The sequence below is a fragment of the Alternaria conjuncta genome (genome assembly GCF_024043145.1).
Source record: "Alternaria conjuncta strain BMP 0040 chromosome Unknown scaffold_11, whole genome shotgun sequence".
NCBI lineage: Eukaryota > Fungi > Ascomycota > Dothideomycetes > Pleosporales > Pleosporaceae > Alternaria > Alternaria conjuncta.
In genome coordinates, this window is record NW_026250100.1 from 605,053 (window position 1) to 623,303 (window position 18,251).

At 53.2% G+C, this 18,251-nt stretch overlaps 6 protein-coding genes across 6 annotated transcripts; 3 read left to right on the plus strand and 3 right to left on the minus strand.

Annotated features, from left to right (window-relative positions):
* Nucleotides 1-2,180: 2,180 nt before the first annotated feature.
* On the plus strand, nucleotides 2,181-3,204 carry J4E85_007743 (uncharacterized protein; the record flags this gene model as incomplete). Its single annotated transcript, XM_051471973.1, has 2 exons — nucleotides 2,181-2,271; nucleotides 2,321-3,204. The coding sequence occupies 2 exons, from the start codon at nucleotides 2,181-2,183 to the stop codon at nucleotides 3,202-3,204; spliced, it is 975 nt and encodes a 324-aa protein (XP_051324170.1).
* A 539-nt stretch (nucleotides 3,205-3,743) lies between these two features.
* J4E85_007744 (uncharacterized protein) lies at nucleotides 3,744-5,262 on the minus strand (the record flags this gene model as incomplete). Its single annotated transcript, XM_051471974.1, has 6 exons — nucleotides 3,744-3,764; nucleotides 3,790-3,852; nucleotides 3,908-4,092; nucleotides 4,143-4,630; nucleotides 4,685-4,769; nucleotides 4,827-5,262. The coding sequence occupies 6 exons, from the start codon at nucleotides 5,260-5,262 to the stop codon at nucleotides 3,744-3,746; spliced, it is 1,278 nt and encodes a 425-aa protein (XP_051324171.1).
* A 510-nt stretch (nucleotides 5,263-5,772) lies between these two features.
* Nucleotides 5,773-9,301, minus strand: J4E85_007745 (uncharacterized protein; the record flags this gene model as incomplete). Its single annotated transcript, XM_051471975.1, has 4 exons — nucleotides 5,773-6,140; nucleotides 6,297-6,418; nucleotides 6,572-8,352; nucleotides 8,492-9,301. 4 exons carry the CDS (start codon nucleotides 9,299-9,301, stop codon nucleotides 5,773-5,775), a joined length of 3,081 nt encoding a protein of 1,026 aa, XP_051324172.1.
* Nucleotides 9,302-9,991: 690 nt separating this feature from the next.
* On the plus strand, nucleotides 9,992-10,888 carry J4E85_007746 (uncharacterized protein; the record flags this gene model as incomplete). The annotated part of the gene is made up of 1 exon (XM_051471976.1): nucleotides 9,992-10,888. The coding sequence occupies one exon, from the start codon at nucleotides 9,992-9,994 to the stop codon at nucleotides 10,886-10,888; it is 897 nt and encodes a 298-aa protein (XP_051324173.1).
* Nucleotides 10,889-11,185: 297 nt separating this feature from the next.
* Nucleotides 11,186-14,383, minus strand: J4E85_007747 (uncharacterized protein; the record flags this gene model as incomplete). The annotated part of the gene is made up of 5 exons (XM_051471977.1): nucleotides 11,186-11,738; nucleotides 12,037-12,399; nucleotides 12,448-13,096; nucleotides 13,217-13,473; nucleotides 13,785-14,383. 5 exons carry the CDS (start codon nucleotides 14,381-14,383, stop codon nucleotides 11,186-11,188), a joined length of 2,421 nt encoding a protein of 806 aa, XP_051324174.1.
* Nucleotides 14,384-15,690: 1,307 nt separating this feature from the next.
* Nucleotides 15,691-16,988, plus strand: J4E85_007748 (uncharacterized protein; the record flags this gene model as incomplete). The annotated part of the gene is made up of 2 exons (XM_051471978.1): nucleotides 15,691-16,221; nucleotides 16,269-16,988. 2 exons carry the CDS (start codon nucleotides 15,691-15,693, stop codon nucleotides 16,986-16,988), a joined length of 1,251 nt encoding a protein of 416 aa, XP_051324175.1.
* Between the last annotated feature and the right edge of the window lie 1,263 nt (nucleotides 16,989-18,251).

The following is an 18,251-nucleotide window of genomic DNA, read 5'->3' on the forward strand; positions in this document are numbered from 1 at the left end:
GCTCCAACGAACGAATAGCATTGTTCTACTCCGGCGTAGCACATGCGATCGCTTTCCAGATGACCTTTGCGTCCCAGCAAACATGTCTGCTTCTGGACCTTTCTCCGTCGCGCCGGATCGTGTTCCGTCGCAACTATACGACATCATCCTGCTAAACAGGCAAGCTCATCACATCACCATGGGCGAGCACTTTGCCTGAATGTCCCAATCGCGTCAATGCAATGGGTCGCGAAAACGCGAATCCGGGGTGCATGTGCATGCCTCGCAGAACACCTGATGCCTACACTATCGCTATCGTCAAACCTACCAGCAGTTCATGCAGAAGCGTGACATATACACACACAGGCCATGCCCATCGGCGAGCGACTACGGTGTTTCAAAACACGTGGCCGGTGCCATCGTGCATGAACCGGTCCCCTATTCCACGTCCCTTCGCACCCAAGCACCCAAGCAGCAAGCGAAGCGAGTACATCAGGCAAGCCGCGGCATATGACGAATGCCAGACTAAACCCCGCCTAGACCCACCCGTCCAGTTCCTCTCCCCCTCCTGCTTATCCACTTTTGTACCCCGCTGGCACTCCGCGTGAACCGCCTTTGCCTATGTCACTGTTTCGCCTACTTCCAAGGTTTTCTTTTCACCTACCGCATCACGGTGCCGGAGCGGAACATGGGAATCGTAATGGCGGGTAGATGGACGCGTGGTCACAAGATCGTCTATCGTCATACATCGGTCAATGCGAGATCATTCATGCTGTGCGAGCATCGAGATCGCGGCTGTTGGCAAGTTTCTGGCTACCATGATCGGAGCTGGCCGATGCGTCGCTTGTGTGGTACAGTACGTTCACGGTGAGGGGTGTGGAGGGGTCGAAAAGTTTGAGCCAGAGACATGCCACGTCTATACCGCTCCCCTCTGGCGTTCTGTTCTCGTTACATTGACGAATGAGCGATCTGGCTATATGCATCGTGGGTGTGGTCAGCTGCGCTTTTCGGTTTGCTGGTGGGTGGCTTCGGGCTGCGAAATGGAGGATTAAGCGCTGTACCCTCTGCGTGATTGGGGTTCTTTTGAGAAATGCCGGAGAAATGCGCGCTGGGAGGCAGACTCGGATAGGCGTGTGCATACGCGCATTATTTCTTCAGCGGCACTTGCACTGAGAAACACTAACCGCCGGTCTAAGTGCAGGTGACAAGCAGGTATGATGTAACCTCAAGTCGCAGACGTGAGTTCCAAGGACGACTGTCAACCTGGCGGGTACACCACGAAGTACCCCCACGGCCAACGTAGCAACACCAAAACAATCTCGATCCGAAGCGCAACCTCCCGCCAGACCAGGACAGCGATATCCCTTCCACCTCCCACGTGCCCTCGCCAGCGTCACCAATCCCTCACTGCGCATAAGCGCCCGCAACACCACCCCTCCATGCATCCACTACCCCTCCAACACCCATTCCATTCCCATCACCCTGCCGCAAGGCACTGTCAAAATATTCCTTTGTCCATACCAAACAACCCCTCCATTGTATAGGCTTACTGTGCGTCACAGATCGTCCCTTATCAGGTACTATCTTTGCTATTCCTGTGCCGTGAACTGCATGCACTGCGCATGCGAACACCCTTCTAGCGCGCCGATTGTTTGTTTCTATTTCAGTCGTCACATGCGAGCGGGGTAAAGGACGAGGCTGCATTCCCGGCTTATGTGATGAGTGTATTGTATTGAACTAACCGGATGGAGATCGATAGCGATGCAAGGGGGAGAGGTGTGGTTACACGACAGGGTAAGGGATTCGTAGGGTCGATGATGTGCTTTTGAAGGTGGTCTTCGGAGTTTCTGAGTATTTTGAATTGTAGAGTGTGTGTTTGATGGCCAGTGTGGCGAGTAATGCTGATGATTGAGGTACAGTCATTGCGGTTCTGACACTCGTATCTTACCAGGTAATGGGTATCAATATGTGCATACAGAAGAGCTGGTCTCGGAATGTGGTCATAACGCAGTTGCTGTGCGGCGTATGAGGCGTAGTTGAGTTTGTTATCAGGTGTCGTGTGCCTGTGGTGAGGAGGATTCACTACCAGTTCACTGCGATGATATCATATGTAACACAATAACCCGACGTGTTAACATCGTGTACTCTTGAGAGTTTCTCGCCTGCTCAAACTTGCTGTCACGTCCTTGTCTGAAGCCGATATGTCAGAAGCCGTACATTCAATCGCGAAGGAAGGAGACGGGAGTGACGATAACAAAGGCGACTTTCCTATCGACGAGGCTGTACTTCGGGGTACGCAGACTACAAACTATTACTTCGTCTTTACTGATATCTTCAATAGCTCTCCCCGAAGGAAGCAAAGTCCTCTCATCCAACCGCCATGGCTTCTCTGACTGGACCGTCACTGCCTGCCTGATCGTCCTCCTCCCAGATAGCGTCGAGAAAAAATACTTCCTCAAGATCGCCACCGATGAAGCCGGTCGGGTAATGATAGAAGGCGAGTACAACTCCATGGCCTCACTCTACGAGATAACACCAAACTTCGTCCCCAAGCCCCATACTTGGGGCAAGTTCAAGCTCGAAGCGCCGGAGACGTACTTCTTCCTATGCGACTTCATCGACATGGCGAATACCCTGCCAGAACCTGCCCTCTTCTGCGCCAAACTCGCGCAATTGCATAAATGCAGTCAATCCCCTACAGGAATGTTCGGATTCCCCATCCCAACCTGCCACGGCCGATTCGCCCAGGAAGTATCTTGGGACACAAGCTGGCCCAATTTCTTCACAAAGCTCCTCCGCACCGCTCTCTCGATCGAGAAGAAAGAAAATGACCCATGGCCAGAGTACGAAGCCATCTCCGCCCGCGTCCTAAGCCACGTAATTCCCCGTCTTCTCGGTGCGCTCGAAGAAAACGGCCGCGAGATCAAGCCATCGCTCATCCATGGAGATCTATGGGAAGGCAACGTCGCTACAGATGTCTCGAATGGCAACGTCTATATTTTCGACGCCGGTGCGTATTATGCGCATCATGAAATGGACCTTGGTATGTGGCGGTACGAAAGATACGAGTTCGCGAAGAAGGCAGAGTATAAGCAAGAGTATCTTCGGGTCATGGGTGTGGATGAGCCGGTGGAAGAGTTTGATGATCGCAACCGGTTGTATTGTGTTAAGATGAATGTTGTTCGTTCAGCGCATCATCCGGGGTGTGAGGAGAGGGAGATGTAAGTTTGACTTTGGAGTGCTGAGTAGGGGGGTTACTGACGGCGATACAGGGCGTATAGGGATATGTGCTATCTTGTCGATAAGTATGCACCATATGCACCGGGGGAAGAGCCTTCACGGACCCAGGTGCAAGACGAATTGGCTGGAACGGTATGTCAAGAAGGAGAAAGCTACACTAGGTCGGCTGGTGTTTGGAAAGGCCGACCTGCAACGACATTATCGGTGTAAAGGAGCGCAGAGTCGATAGCTCCGCGATACAGCACCAGGCCTTTATAGTCTTCGTGATCTCAACACCGCAATGATTGACCTTGAGTCCCTCGTCTCCAATTTTTCCCAGAATGCTGTAGTAGAAACGCCATAGGTACTGAGAATAGAGTGAGACCTGTCAATAAGGTGAACGTCCATCCAGTTCCCAACTTCGAGAGAATGGCGTCCAAAGCTGCCAGAGCTGCGGCCGCGAGAATGCAACGGAACAGATTGGCAGCCGCACTAGCTGTTGCAGGACGCACCGGATTGACATCTACAAGTAAAGTACCGCAAGCCTAAATTGTTAGAAGACTCGTCTGATGCGCTTGTTGACATACGTACGTTGAACACTCCCGTGATGGAGGCGCCGATGAAGAATTGCAGAACCAGAGGCACCGCAAAGTGCTAGTGAGATTTTAGTACTATCAGAATTGAGCGATGTATTTGATGGAAATCTTACCGTACGTTTATCCAAAGACCATCCATACCCGATAGTCGTCATAGCTGCAACGCTCATGTAAAAGTACGTAGCCCGCAAGCGAGCCTTCTCGATAGGAAAGTCAAGAAGATCATCGCCGCGCGTTCGATCAATCGAGAAGCCGGAACTAGACGCGACTCTACGGTATTCCCAGTTCATGACGTACCCTGCTTTCTGTTATCTATTAGTCTGAGTGTACGTGGTATGCGCTACTTACCGCAAGTGTATGAAGCCAAAGCGCAACCAACTCCGAACGGAATGTATATTAAACCAGCATACAGTTCCTCGAAGCCGTAAATTGTTATGAAGAGAGTTGACAGCGATGCTTGGACGCAGCAGTAAGTCATATAAAACAGGCCGTTGATGAGCATGATCAGTGCGTTCTCTTTCTGCCAGAGTGCTTTGAAGCAGGGCTTGAGACTGGGCATTCGCATCGGCTGAACATCGATCCCGGTCTCGGAGCTCGTTACTGACGACTTCTTTGAGTTGAGCTTCATTTGCGTTAAGTATGACTTGTTCAAAAGACGTGTAGGCATGATCGAACCGTTTCCAACGATCTTGCGAGCGGTTTCTGGGAGCGTAATGGCGAGTATGAAGAAGTTAACACTGGATAGTATCGCAAGCGTCCAGAAGATCCAAGGCCATCCGGCGTATTGGACGAGTATACCTCCTAGAACGGGACCAAGACTGGGCGCTACGTTCGGACTAGGTCATAGTAGTTAGAAAGACTATCACGTTCGTAATGTGGTTGTAGCATACCCCAGCAGAACTGCTCCAATATACCCACCTCGCTCAGCAGGCGTAGCGATATCACTGACAACAGCGTAGCCGAACGAAATCGTGCCTAAAGATCCTTCACATCAGCAAGCACCTTGACATGGAGAAACTCCCATAAACCCACCGCTACTCCCCGCACTCTGCGCCATCCTCAGCACAAGCAACGCGGGATAACTCCTCTGAACCGCCAACCCCACATTAGCAACCGTATACGTAAATATCGCAAACAGAAACAGCGGTCGGCGGCCCATGGTATCCGCCATATCACCCAGTAGTGAAGGCGCTATCCCGGATACAAGCATGTAGGTCGTGATCGACAAATTCGCCATGGTGAGTGTGATGTCCAGATCCTCGGCGATATTGAACAGTGCGGGATAGTAGATGAAGCTGCTGAGAGGGGAGAAGAGGCCTGCGTATGCGACGAGGAAGACTATCCATCGTTTTTCGCTACGGGTAAAGATGGAGTATGGCGGTGCGCTGGGTTGTTGGTCCTGCGCTGGAGCGGGAGCGTCGACGGTAGCTTTTTCGCTCATACGGGGCGGTTCTGGTGTAGCAGCCATGGTTGTTGGGGTGGTAGACGGTCACTACAGTCAGAGAGGGTCGAGTGCTGGCCCTTGCCGAAAGGATGCACCAATTGGTGGCTATGCGCCGCAGTTGGTCGGTTGCCATCCTTCTGAATGGCAAGCGAGTAAGTCATGTGACGCGATATATCTAGGTACTTTGGCTATATCCGGGACTGTTCCCATGCAAACGAAATGCTGGGCGTTTGTGGCCGCATTGCCCTTGTCACATATCTTAGCCGCATCGGCGCCACTGAGTAGTCTCTGCAGACGACCTCGAATTACCGTCAAGGGAACTTCGTTGCTGAAATGTATACCTGATGAAATTCGCTATAGCTTCGTATAGCCAGTCGCTGCTAAGCGTGACTTCTCATACTATCATGTATCGATCGTGATCCTTCATCCAACTCAGCTATCTATTAGCTCCGACAGTATGGTATCTCATGTCGAACACGCACAGTAACGAGGAACTGATCCATCCTCCGGACAACTCCCACATGAACCCACCCACTACGCAGCACTATCCCTCAACCTCTGCTGTTCCTCCTCAGTAAGCTGTCCAAACTCCTCCGCAAAACCCTGCGTAGTCGCCGCGCGCTTGAAGAAATCAACCAAGAAACCCTGCGTCTCGTCGTCGCGCTGACGGCCACCGCCCGGCTCTTCAGCAGCAAAAGCCATGAGCTGCTCTTTGCTAAAGCCACTGCCGAGGTCCATGAAAGGGTTCGCCTCGTCTTCCCATTCGCCGTCATCAGATTCTTCTTCGGCGAGCTCAGCAGCTGCTTGTGCGTCGAGGGGTGCGCCAGAGGCGGATTGGAGCTCGACGACGAGGACTTTGAGGATCTTGAGGGGTGCGGGTACTATGGTATACTTGTCAGGATCTGAAATCGTGTGTCAGTTTGTGGATGGGCGTAAGAGGAGTTTATCGCACTGGTTCGCGACAACGACACTACGGCCTACAAATTTGCTCCACAACATGACAATCACTGCGTTCAGTGGCAAATACAGGGAGGTAGACGTGAAAAGAGAAGACTTACTAGCTTTCGCGCGACTCCTGGTCATGATGCGGCCATCGGTATTCGGTATCAAGTCACCCTGCACTTGGACCTGCGCAAGACGAGGGTCCTTCAAATCATACAGTTTTGAAAGAGCGATGACACTGCAAACCAAAGTCAGCAATTATGCACAGTCATCGAGTAAACATAAAAGGAAAAAGGGGGAGTTCAACTTATTCCGAACGATCTCCAGCCTTCCAACAGGCTTTCTCCGTTCGTAAGAGAACTGCTCGATTTCCGGAGAGGTTCGTACGTACTTTTGTCGGATCTCGTCGTAACCGGCGAAGTTGATCGAGTTTTCGAGCCACTTGGCTAGCACAACCTGGAGGCCGTTTTGGCCCTCGATGTCCTGGCCAGCCAGGAAGTCTACCACCTCTGAGGCATGGTTCAAGCTTAGACGCGCGAATACGAGCGTCAGACTTTGGATGAACTGTGCTTGTGTTGCTTGGCCTAGGCGGACAGCGACACTTCGTAGGAGTTGCTCTAGGTAAGGCCCAAGTCGTTCGTGACCGGCCTTCTCTACTACCTCTGCGGCAAGCGCACCGACTTCGCCAGCAGCATGGTCGCTGCATGAAGACAACAGACGTGAGACGATGATGAGAGTTACCTCAAGACCTGCCTTCCCAGTGTCATCGCGCCATTCGAAGAGCTGTTGGTGGTCATGCGAGATGATGTTCTTTACAGCAGTCGTAGCAGACTTCAGCAGCTCCTCATCGGCAGAGCCTAGCAGGACTCTTGTGAGCTTTGGCATGGTTGTAGCGACAAAGCCAGCGGGTAGCGGCTCTGGTCCATGCTCAGCCATGACAGCCAGAAGATCAGCAGCAAAGTTGCATAAAGCATTCTCCTCCGTCAAGCTTCCAACATCAAAGGCACCCATGAGTGATGGAAGCACCCTTGCGCACAGTTGAACGTACGCATCCCCGCCCATTCGCGCAATAGTCTCCGTCACCTCTTCGAAGGCCTCGGTGACTAGCATGGTGAGTTGGAAGTTGTTAGCTTGATGACTAGCAATTCGGAAGAGTGTGTCGAGACCATTGTCTGTGATGCATATCCGCGTATCAATGAGTATGGCGTCTCGGAGTGTTTCGACCAGAGTGACCATGAGATCTTCACTGTCGCTGAGCTCTGACATATCTTGTGCAGCCAGATAATTGCTGATGGCCATGATGATAGGTGCTTGCATGGGCTGTGTAGTCGCAGGTGGGAGCGCTTGAAGATAGTATTGCAGAGCGCGGATACATGACACTTGGACAACGTCGGACTCGTCAGATGGAATGGCCTGTAGCGATGCCTCGAGGAAGGATGTGCCGAGCTGTTGCAGAGCGTCCCCGGATGTCCTTGTCAAGCTTCCAGCGACAAGGTAGCCGCGTGCTCTCAGGAAAGCGTCGGGCTGCTGCATGGCATACCGGATGAAGTCCACATAGCCGCTTGCAGCATCCGGACTGATCTGCTTGTCCACGTCCTGGAAATCGCTCAACAGTTGGTTCAGCACGTAAAGCGCAGCTTCTTTCGCTTTCCAGCTCTCTGACTCCGAGTAGAGCGCTCTTGTGTAGGTCAACAAGCCGTTGACAGTAGGCTCTTGCAGCCACTCGCCAAGCTTGATGACGAGGTCACCACAGGCTGTGCGGGGCGTGTAGTTCGCGGTGACACTTGTCTCCTCGCTCAGGAAAATGTTCACATCCACATCCCAGAGGCCCTCTTCTTCTGTAGTGATTTGCGCGTAGGCCACGGCCAGCTTCATAACCTGGGTGACCCATGAGTTGTCGGGTGTCTGGTTTTGGAGTTCCTGTTCGAGTTGCGCGCGGACCGGGGGTGCACGAAGACACGCCTGCATAAAGTCCAGCTCCTCCAGGATCAGGAAGTCTAGCGTGTACGGCAGGCCGTCGGCATCTTCTAGCCTGCTTTGACGATCCTCCTTTATGTACATGAGAGAGTATGCGGGTTCCAGCAGGGATAGCTCCTGCCAGGTTGCCTGGAATAGGACGATGCTTTGCGGCGAGAGAATAGCGGGGAAGACGGACCGTATGCGCATGAGGACCTGCGAACTGTTAGTATCGGGAACACCTTAAATGAAAAGGCTGAACAGGCCTGGAGGCTACATCAAGATGAAAACATGCAAAGTGGGTGACCCAGCGTCGATGTAGGCTCCAGGATGTTCAGCTTTTGACACGACCTACCTTGACTGACTGTAGCTTGAGCGCGATCTGTCCCTTGTAGAGCAGGGCGTTGGGCGCATCCGAGTCCTCCTCGTCGATTGACGGCGGATCAGGTAGCCTGTTGTTGAGGACATTGACGAAGAAGGGAATCCACTCCTTGAGTATCTCATCCGCGAAGCTCTTCACCATAGTCTTGTGGTCCTCCAGCACCATCTCGAGGATATCGAAGCAGCCATGGAAGACTTTCACAGCCAAGGCCCTCAGCGTCGGCTTTGTTTGCTCGCTGGTGGCCACATTGAACAGGACCTTGATCATCTGAGGCGCGACCTGGAAGAAGGTCGTCTCGTTGAAGCAGTCCTCCACCAGCTCACCGAGCACCCTGAGAGCGCCATGCAGCTGGCCTTCGGTCGCGTTCGGTATCAGTGCGAGGAGGTTGTCGAGGAGATCTGGCCATTCGATGGGGTAATCGGCGCTTGCGATCTTGCTCACGACGAGGCCCGCGGCGGCCTTGAGCTTGCGGTCGAGCCCGTCCTGGGTGGCGAGGTTGAGCAGCTGCTGCCGTATTACAGCCTTGTTCTCTTCCGAGACGAGCGCCTGCCCCTTCCACTCGTCGAGGCTGGAACTCCATCCCGCCAGCACAATGTTCTTCAGGTACAGGACGGCGGCCTGGCGGATGTTGAGCGGCACGCTATCATGGCAGGCGATGCCAATGAGGCCGAGGGGGAGCTCCTGGTGGCCGTAGAGGGAGAGCAGCTGCTGCTCAGCGTGTTTGCGCGTGTCCTCCTGGGCGGTTTGGGTTGCTGATAGCAGCTGGACTAGTTGGTCCTCCATGGTCAACGTGGGGCATGCGCGTATAGAGCTAGTCGGCACGTCTAGCGCTCCCCAAAACGGCTGGCGAGGTAGAAGGATCGGGCGTTGACGCGTTTGTTGATGGGTGCTGCTGGGTGATTGAGCGCGAGGAAAAAGAACGCGCTCGGAGATGCGGGGCAACTCCGTGAATCTCTGGGTGGTGGGGTGGCTAAGCGGAGGCTATAGCTGAAGCAATAAGCCGCGACGACTGCATGTAGGTAGCAGATGGGTATAGACGTCAGAGACTGATACAGGAGTAAGGCGGAGTATGGCAGCTGGGCTATAACGAAGGGCGAGGTGGCCAATTGCCCGACAGGCGGTGACGACGATGCCTCTTCCCAGTTCCCGGTCGGTGGAAACGCGACTATTACCTACACATTCGTCTCTCCCCAACCCTCCCCTTGCTGCCACGTTGTTATCCTCAACAATGCCAGGGGCACTCGACACAGCATACGCACCACGTCTGCCATACCGATCAGCAACCCTACCAGAGCCGTGACCGTTATCCATCGACACGCTAGCGCCTTCACGCGACGAGACGCGTCTGCGTCATGACTACAATCCGCTACTCAAAGTGCACAACACTATCTCGTACCTGAGGCGCATACATACTCCGTCCACGAATAGAACAATCACACTCCTACTACCACACGCCACACACCCACCGCCACGATGCCAGCAACCTACCTCGAAACCCTCAACCACTTCACCACCTTCCTAACCGCCTACACGCACACGCTCCTCCACCACCGCGAAATCTACCCCACCACCTCCTTCGCCCGCTCCCGCTTCCACAACGCCATCGTCTACCAATCGCGGCACCCCCTGGTCTGCGAATGGATCACCGACGCCATAGCCGCCGTGCGCGAAGAGCTCCTCAAGGGCGTCGTTAACAAAATCGGCATCGTCATATTCACCTACGATGAGTACGACGAAGGCTCAGGTAGCGCCAAGATAATGGAACGCTACATGTTCGACGTGAGCGAGTTCCCTGTTGTGGAACGGCGGGATCGTATGTTGGATATTGGGTTTGAGGGAGGGCCTTTTCCGCCGGAGACGAAGGGGAAGGGAAAGCAAAAGGAGGAGGAAAAGGAAATAGAATATAACAATGATGGGACTATAAAGAGGAAGAAGACGAAGCCGTTGGATACGGGTGTAGATGTCAATCTTAGCGAGCAGTTTCGCGCGGCGTTCCTGCAGCTGGAGATGCGGACGTCTAGGCTGGAGCCTCTGCCTGAGGGTTGCACGTTCAATGTTAGTATGGAACTCAAGGATGAGGGCGATATTGATCCGCCGATTGGACACCCGCAGGTCTGGCAGCCGGTTCAGCCTAGTTTGCAGAAGACGGGGAGGGGCGCGCTGTTTAGGGACAGGGACGTGTTCGATGAGGAGGCGTTCGAGTTGGGGATAATAAGAGAGAAGGAAGGGAGAGATCTGGGTGGGGCCAAGGTCACGCCCATACGCAGTGTGCAAGCGGGTGTGTTCAGATTCGAAAACTGGATAGAAGAGGGCAGGGCAAAATTTGAGAGCCCAGAAGACAGCATCCCATCGAGCTTCTCGAGTTTTTGACCGTAGATGTTTGAAGAAATCAAATTTGTGAATACAATGTTCTGTGGAGTATGAAGAGTCTTTGTCTCTGACCCAGGCTCCTGTAGTCTCGCGAGAGCTAGATGTATTGAAGACGGATTTCGAGAAATTCTCTATATTAAAGATAAGCCTGCCTACTACATAGACCTTTTTCGGAATTTCTATCGCGAGTAAGTGGTGTTTTATGGTCCCGCTTCAACGCCGACAGAGGCAGATACCTGAATCACCATACCACCTCCATGCCATGCTATAGTATGAATCCCATCGAACGAAAAGACGCTATCTGTGAGGAGCCTGGGGCGCCATACCACGACGCCGTCGCCTGTCAGCTACCATCGCAGCTGCTGCTACCCGCCGAGCCTCAAGCAGAGCCTCAAGATTTTGTTCCCCAACACCCAACCGCGCGCGCTCTGCTGCGATTCCATACTGCCTAGCTGCCACGTTATGACGCATGGCTCTCGCGTCGTCATCGAGGGTTTGTCGCGCTGCAGCCAACCGCGCGCGCTCTGCCGCAAGCTCCTGCTGTCTAGCTCTTAAATTCTGACGCACGGCTATCTGCTGCTGATCCTGGCCAAGTCCAACATTGTCCAGGAAGCGGAAAGCCTCGCGAGCATCGCGCTGCGCCTGTTCGCCGTTGGCAATTCGATGAGGGCCGCCGAATTCCGGTCGGGCATTGCGTTGGCGAACCCGTTCATTAATCCGATCAACAACTCTATTGGCTTCGGGGAGGCGGGCTGGTTGGCCTGGTCCGTTGACTTGTCCCCTCCCAATGCCGAGTTGCGGGAGGGGGTTGGGTGGGAGCATGGCCCAGAGGGCATCGAACAACCGAGGTCTAGCAATATTGGTTAGGCGGATGAAAAAAGTGACACCTTGGACATGGCGCGATCATTGGGATCGGACGTTGAATGTATGGCTGATATGGCTGCTGTGGAATGGCTCCGTAGAAACCCATAGGCTGAACGGGCTGAGCAGGATAGAGATGTTGGAAGAATGGGAATGGTTGGACGGGGTATCCAAACGCAGGCATGGTAGGCATGGCAGGCATAGCTGGCATAGCTGGTATAGCTGGAAAGGCTGGCATAGCTGGCATGGCCGGCATGGCTGGGATGACTGGATGAGGGTAGACGTACCGATCTGCTGGGGCGACATTTGCTGCTATTCCATTGAGGTGAGCCGGCGGCGCAGGTACTGGGGGCACCATGGGAGCTCGCCTGAGCTGCTCTCCAACCATGTGGTAAGGGAAGGCTTGCGCTTCTATGCCTGCTCGACCTTTCCGTGCATCTTCTGCTTGCTTGACTCGATCTGAGACCTTGACCATCAGATCTGCATCCGACAGGCCTGGATTATCGACTCGGACTTTGGCCATGGCCTCATCGGCTGCGCGCTTGACCTCCTGTTCGTGGCGGTCTTCAACGTTTTCGTGTAGAGGGCATTTGCCTGCACGGGATTCGCCGAAGTGGTTATAGTCTGTTACGTTCTTGGAGCAGACGTAGCTAGGCTTTTGTCAGCTGATATCGCAATCTCTTGAGCTGGTGACTTACCATTGCACATTCCTACAGTGCGTACATGTCATCTTGTTGCAGCCAAGTTCCTTGACGAAAGGATGCTTGCATTTGTTGCAGTGTCTTATCAAGGCTGCCGACATCGCTTCTTCGACAATGTGTCGCAGGGTAATTTGGCCGTCTTTCTTAAATTCCTCGCAGCTGAGTGGGATGTGAGACTCCTTTTCGCAAAGGCGACAACTCGTCTTGCTGCATTTGGGGTTTTGACAGCGGAACTCCTTGTCAACCTCAACCGGTAGACATTCCATTTTGAAGTCGCAGAACGGGCACTCCGAGAGGAAGTCCAGACCCGCTGCTTCCAAGTCCTCTCTTTGTTGCATGTGCTCGAGTCGCTCGAATGTCTTGTCGCTCAGAACCTGTTGTAACTGTCGCCGGGTGAACGTTCCATTGCAGTCGTCGACCCCGAAACACTTGGGTCTGCATCGAGATTGACCCATCTGCGTCTCGATCTGTTGACGGGGACAGTCTACGCAGTAGAAGTGGGTAGTGTCTCCGTTGCAACTTATCATGCGGTTGAGAGGAACGTCGTTGAAGCAACATGCGCATTCACCCATTTCATTGTTCATTTGCGCTCGTTTTAAGTTGTCTTCTTCCGCCTTTTCCTCGTCTTTGACCTTTTGGCGTTTGGCTGTAACCTGTCAGTAGGGAGCAGATGAAGGAGACCACACGATCTTCGCTGTTCTGAGACACAGGGTTCGAAATCCTCTATTGATCTCCTGGAAGGTCATGGTCACGACATCCCACTTACCAGCTTCAGCTTCGCTCTTCTTCTTCGCTGCGTGCAACTCCTTGGGTATCTGACTGCCTTGCTCGATCAACTGGAGTTCAATACCGCGCTTGATGCGTGATTTGTTTATCTTCGAATATGTCCTGGCAATTTGTCCGTAGTTGCGCACTTGTTGTTCAATGACACCGTAGGCCTTGTAAAGAGTCTTCTGCTGTTTGAGAACGGTCGTGATATGCCGTACGGGTACGGTGAGGAATTCGTCTTTGAGTAGCTCTGTTCTGGAGGAAGTATTGTTAGTACCACGAATGAAAGGGGTGGGAAGATATGAAGACCACGCGAAGGCGTTGAAGGTGAGTAAGAGATGTGGCGGATGACTACAGAATTGTTGCTGGTGTTGCTATCACTGCGCTGGCCCATAGCCAAAGTGCAATGGCCACGACAGTCGTTCCATGGTTCCAGGTGTGATAAGAACCTCGCTTCACGATCCACCTGGAATGATGGCTGCCAATCAATCCCGATTCTTGACGCTTGAAGACATCACTGAACCATAAAGCTCATAGGGCTGTGTCCGTGGAGGAGTTGTACTTACGCGTCATGTTCATAACCGCCGATCTCGGGATCACGCTCGCCCTTCTCGTAGGTGCTCAATTCACCCTCGGCTTCGTTATCCCTCTTTCTCTTCTTATTCTTCGCGTCGTCTGACTCTTTTGGATATGGCTCGCCTTCCAATAACTCCGTGAGGAAATGCTCGCATTGTGCGCTTGTTCGTGTGGTGTCTGTCATCTTTTCTTGGATCAATTTGAGGACGTAATCGACCGAGATGTCCGGCAGCACGCTCACAACCATCTGCAAACAGGCAGCTTCGGTGACCAATGCGATGTCCTCACCCCAATCGGGAGCTCGTCCCTCTGGTGGTGGTCTGTCGTCTTCTGCCACGGCAGCGTCAGACGGCGGAACGTCAATGTCTGGAATGTCGGTCAAATCGATCACTTGACGGTCATTTGCCTGGAATTCTGCGCGGAACTCTGCGATAGGATCATCCAGATTCGGGAAGTCGAGAGCGAATTCTGCTGCAGATCGTGCGTCGAAGGCCTCCAATTCGTGTCTTGCGAGATCCTCGTCCTCCGTCTCACTATCGGAGAGCAGATCAATCACTTCATGATCGCGATAGATGCCAGTTGGAGCCATCGCAAGTGTCCTGTTGTTGTAGTCGTAAGGCTAGTTGACGGGTAAACCTCCACCTTGAAGGGTTGCTATCGGGTGTGCGTCTAGACCGAGCGATGTAGAGTTTCTTGGGTACCTTGAATGGGGAGAACCAAATAATAAACATTAATTTGTACCTAGCGGAGAACCTGGGGAAGGAGTGAGGGGCGATGGAACTGCAAACGCGTGTGGTGTTTACGTGATTCAGACCAGCTCAATTCACACGGACGTAGCCTTGTCGCTCACCCCACCAGTTGTCGGAGGAGGCCTCTCACCGACTGATAGGCACTAGCTGAAAGGAAGAAAAAGGAACAAGCGAAAGTATGAGAGTGACAGGTTTCACACTGCAGCGCAGCGGAGTGAGACCTGAGTGTTGCGGGTGCAGGCCGCTGGGAGATCGAGGAGCTATTGCGGCCAGCCCTGAGCCAGCGGAACGCGCAAGGGCACCAGCCAGGTAAGAGAGCAAAGGCAGTAGCTATGTGCCACAACAGCGCATGTCAATGAAAAGCCATTACAGTGCCGCCAGCGCTCAGCGAAACAGAAATGGCGTGTCGTCGTGAAAGGATGCTGCGCCGCTCTCAGGGCGGGAGATGGGCGTCTCGCCCAGATGATCGTGCAGTTCGCTCCAGGCCGGCCCCAGGGCTCCGCTAGCCCAACTGCCGCTAACCGCATCATCACGAGCCCGCGCGCGTCGCACAGGGCTGAGAAGAAGCAATGTCTGCCACATCGGTCTTGGTGATGCTGCCAATGGACGCGCGAAGCTTTTGAGACCATGACATGCAAACTCCCGCCTTACTGCCTGGCCTCATGCAAGGCCCGAGCTGCTCGCGAATCGGACAGGCGCACATGACCCGTGGGAAGCTGTGACATCCAACCTTCGCTTTGCTACGGCACACCTCGGGCCGCGAGCAACATGATGTAGGCTCGGAATGCCTGGAGGACATACGGAGTCAGCTATAAGATCACACGGAGACCAAGGCGGAATGGGGCCACCAAAACGCGGGGCGCCCTTGACTAGACAAAGAACTACAGGTACCAACTTCCTCTTCTTCCTTAGCTATCCGCATCCTACAGCGAAATCGACGTTACTTGGACCCGCTATTTACTCTTTTCTGAATCGTTACTGCCACTTGATCTGGAAGACTGCAGCTGAGCAGGACCGAATCCACACCTGTCACGCCCTACGACAAGCGTAGTCGAAAGCTGGATATAAGACCCTAGCCATCTTCGCCAAAGGCCAACCTATTAGATCAAGACTCAACATACCTCTACCCTACATAAAATACTACAACATGGCTATCGCCTCCATTCTCGAAAACCTCAAGGCTGGTGACTCTCCTGACCTAGAACTCGTTCACCCTACCGAAGCCGAAAAGCAGATACAGTTCAACGCAAACGCAAACGAATGGCGCGGTGCTCTTTCCAAACCTGCATACTTTCGTCGCGAGGCCACACTTTCGCAAACAACCCTAACACGTGATGGCGGCATTTCATACTGGATCCTAGCTGACCCCGACAAAACTGTGTCAGAAGACCCTTGGAACCCAAATGCAGGCACCAAACTACCAAAAGGTACCCGACTACCACTAGCGAGCTGCGAAACGATCCGGAAGAAGGCGCTCGTATGGCAGAACGGAGAACTCAAGGAGGTCATTTGTCATGGGGTCGGCAGTGTATTCTGCCCAAAACCTCTCCGCGGGAGGAAAGAGGGCACCTCGTATGCGAGCAGGATGCTGACGGAGCTTGGGAAGAGTTTAAGAACATATCAGACAGAAGATGGCCAGGAGTCTCTGTTCTCAATCCTATACTCTGACATCGGGAGGGTTAGTAGCTCTGACACTCTATGACGATGTATTGCTAACAAAGACAGGAATACTATGCGAAATTCGGCTGGGAATCTTTTACCTCGTCACATGTTTCCATCCCTGCGAGCACTTCTCAAGACACGAGCAACTTACCCACGGCCCAACCACTGTACGCGGACGATCTGGAGGAACTATGCAAAATCGACGAAGCCTCTCTCCGCCGAAGTCTGGAGTCGCGACCAAAGAATAGCAATACCGCAGTTGCTATACTCCCCAATGTCGAGACGATCCAATGGCACCACGCGCGAGAAGAGTTCGTAGGCAACGAGCTGCACGGCAAGAAGCCGGAGATCAAAGGCGCGGTCGTTGGTACGGAGAAGGGCAAGCGCGTTTGGTGCTACTGGACAAGGATGTGGTACAACGAGAACCCAGCTGAGGCCAAGGGCAACACACTGCATATCCTGAGGCTGGTCATCGAGAACGATGGCTTTGAGGGCTCTTCGGGAGGCATGAACGGCGGATCGGAGAGCAACAGTCACGAAGCTGCCATTGCGGCGCTCATGGCGATGGCCCAGCAGGAGGCGCAGAAATGGAAGATGGAGAATGTGGAGATGTGGGCGCCTTCGCCGGCGGCGCTGGCAGCTGCGAGGAAGCTGGATCCGGCTGCCAAGCTCATTGTGAGAGATCAAGAGAGCATCGCGGCTTTGCAGTGGTTTCCAGAACACGACGGACCGGTTGCTGACAAGATTGACTGGGTCGCAAATGAGAAGTACGGGTGGTGTTGAGAAGCGGAAGGCGCGATCCGGACTCGATAGATTGATAGATTTCCATGCATTGCTGCCACCGTCGAAAAGCTCCCAAGATCGTCGAAGTGATGGTGAGACTGCAACTCAATCTCGGTATATTGCGAACTGTAGCGGGAGGATGTGAAATATCTTCCTCGACCGACTGGCAAGCCAGAAAGGATCAATGAAAATAAATAAAGCCTGTCAGATTGCCATCAACGTCCTGCTTTCCAGTGCGGCCGAAGCACACAACCAGTCAGCTGAGATCATCGCCACAGCCGCCGAAGCAGTTGTAAAGCCTCACTCTTGGATGTCGAGGCTGATAGTCATCAACCAGGTTGGAGATTCTGTGGCTACTTAGAGTAACTCAGAGAAGGATGCATACTATTAGAAAAGATTCTATGAAGTCTGCGCTGCTGTTAGTGGTTGAAAACGTAGGGGGGGGTCTGTAACGTGCATGATCGATGGTAAGTCAAGATTGCTGGGCGCGGTGGAATAAGTAGACACGACCTCTTGGCACGCGCTAGCGCCGCACAGACTGAAAGCGACATTTTCGCAGTTTTGTGGGGCGGCAGCCGAGAATTTGCCGCCGACGTTCTGCCGGCCCTGCTAGCTGGGCTGCCGGAGTGCTGCCGACTGGCCGTGCGCAACCAAAGGACAATAACGCTCGTGGTTTCCTGAGCACAACGTGGATATACATACCTTACTTTGTCAAGATATTCATGAGCATGGAACTTACTGAATAAATTCGGGAACGCTTGTGTTCAATAAAAGATGAATTTCGTGATCGGCTGCTGTTCAGAGCGGTGCACGATGGTTTCAACTTTCAGAGACGTGCTGCGCTTCCATACGACTACACTCTCGCTGCTCTCCATCCAGTAGTCACCAATCACCGAAATACACCTCCTAATGATCAGCCTCCCAGACTACATATGAGACAGCAATTCCATTTACGCCTCTGTAAGCGGCGTCACCTGCTCTCAGATCACGAAGAAGCTGCTTCTAGCTGTACACATTACTTACTGTAAACTCTACCCCAGACGTATACATTATGCGTTACGGTGATAGAGTATTATTATGAAACACACTGTGTACCTCCAGGGCGTGTCATTGTCTGAACTTTTGCAAATACGCGCTTCTATGTATGCAGCAACCGCAGTATAGCCCGTATGTATCTGCGCCATTACTCCTACATTCAGCTCGAAGACTATCAAAAATCTAGCCGATACCAAGCGATGGGTCGTCTGGCCCATTTGATCTCTA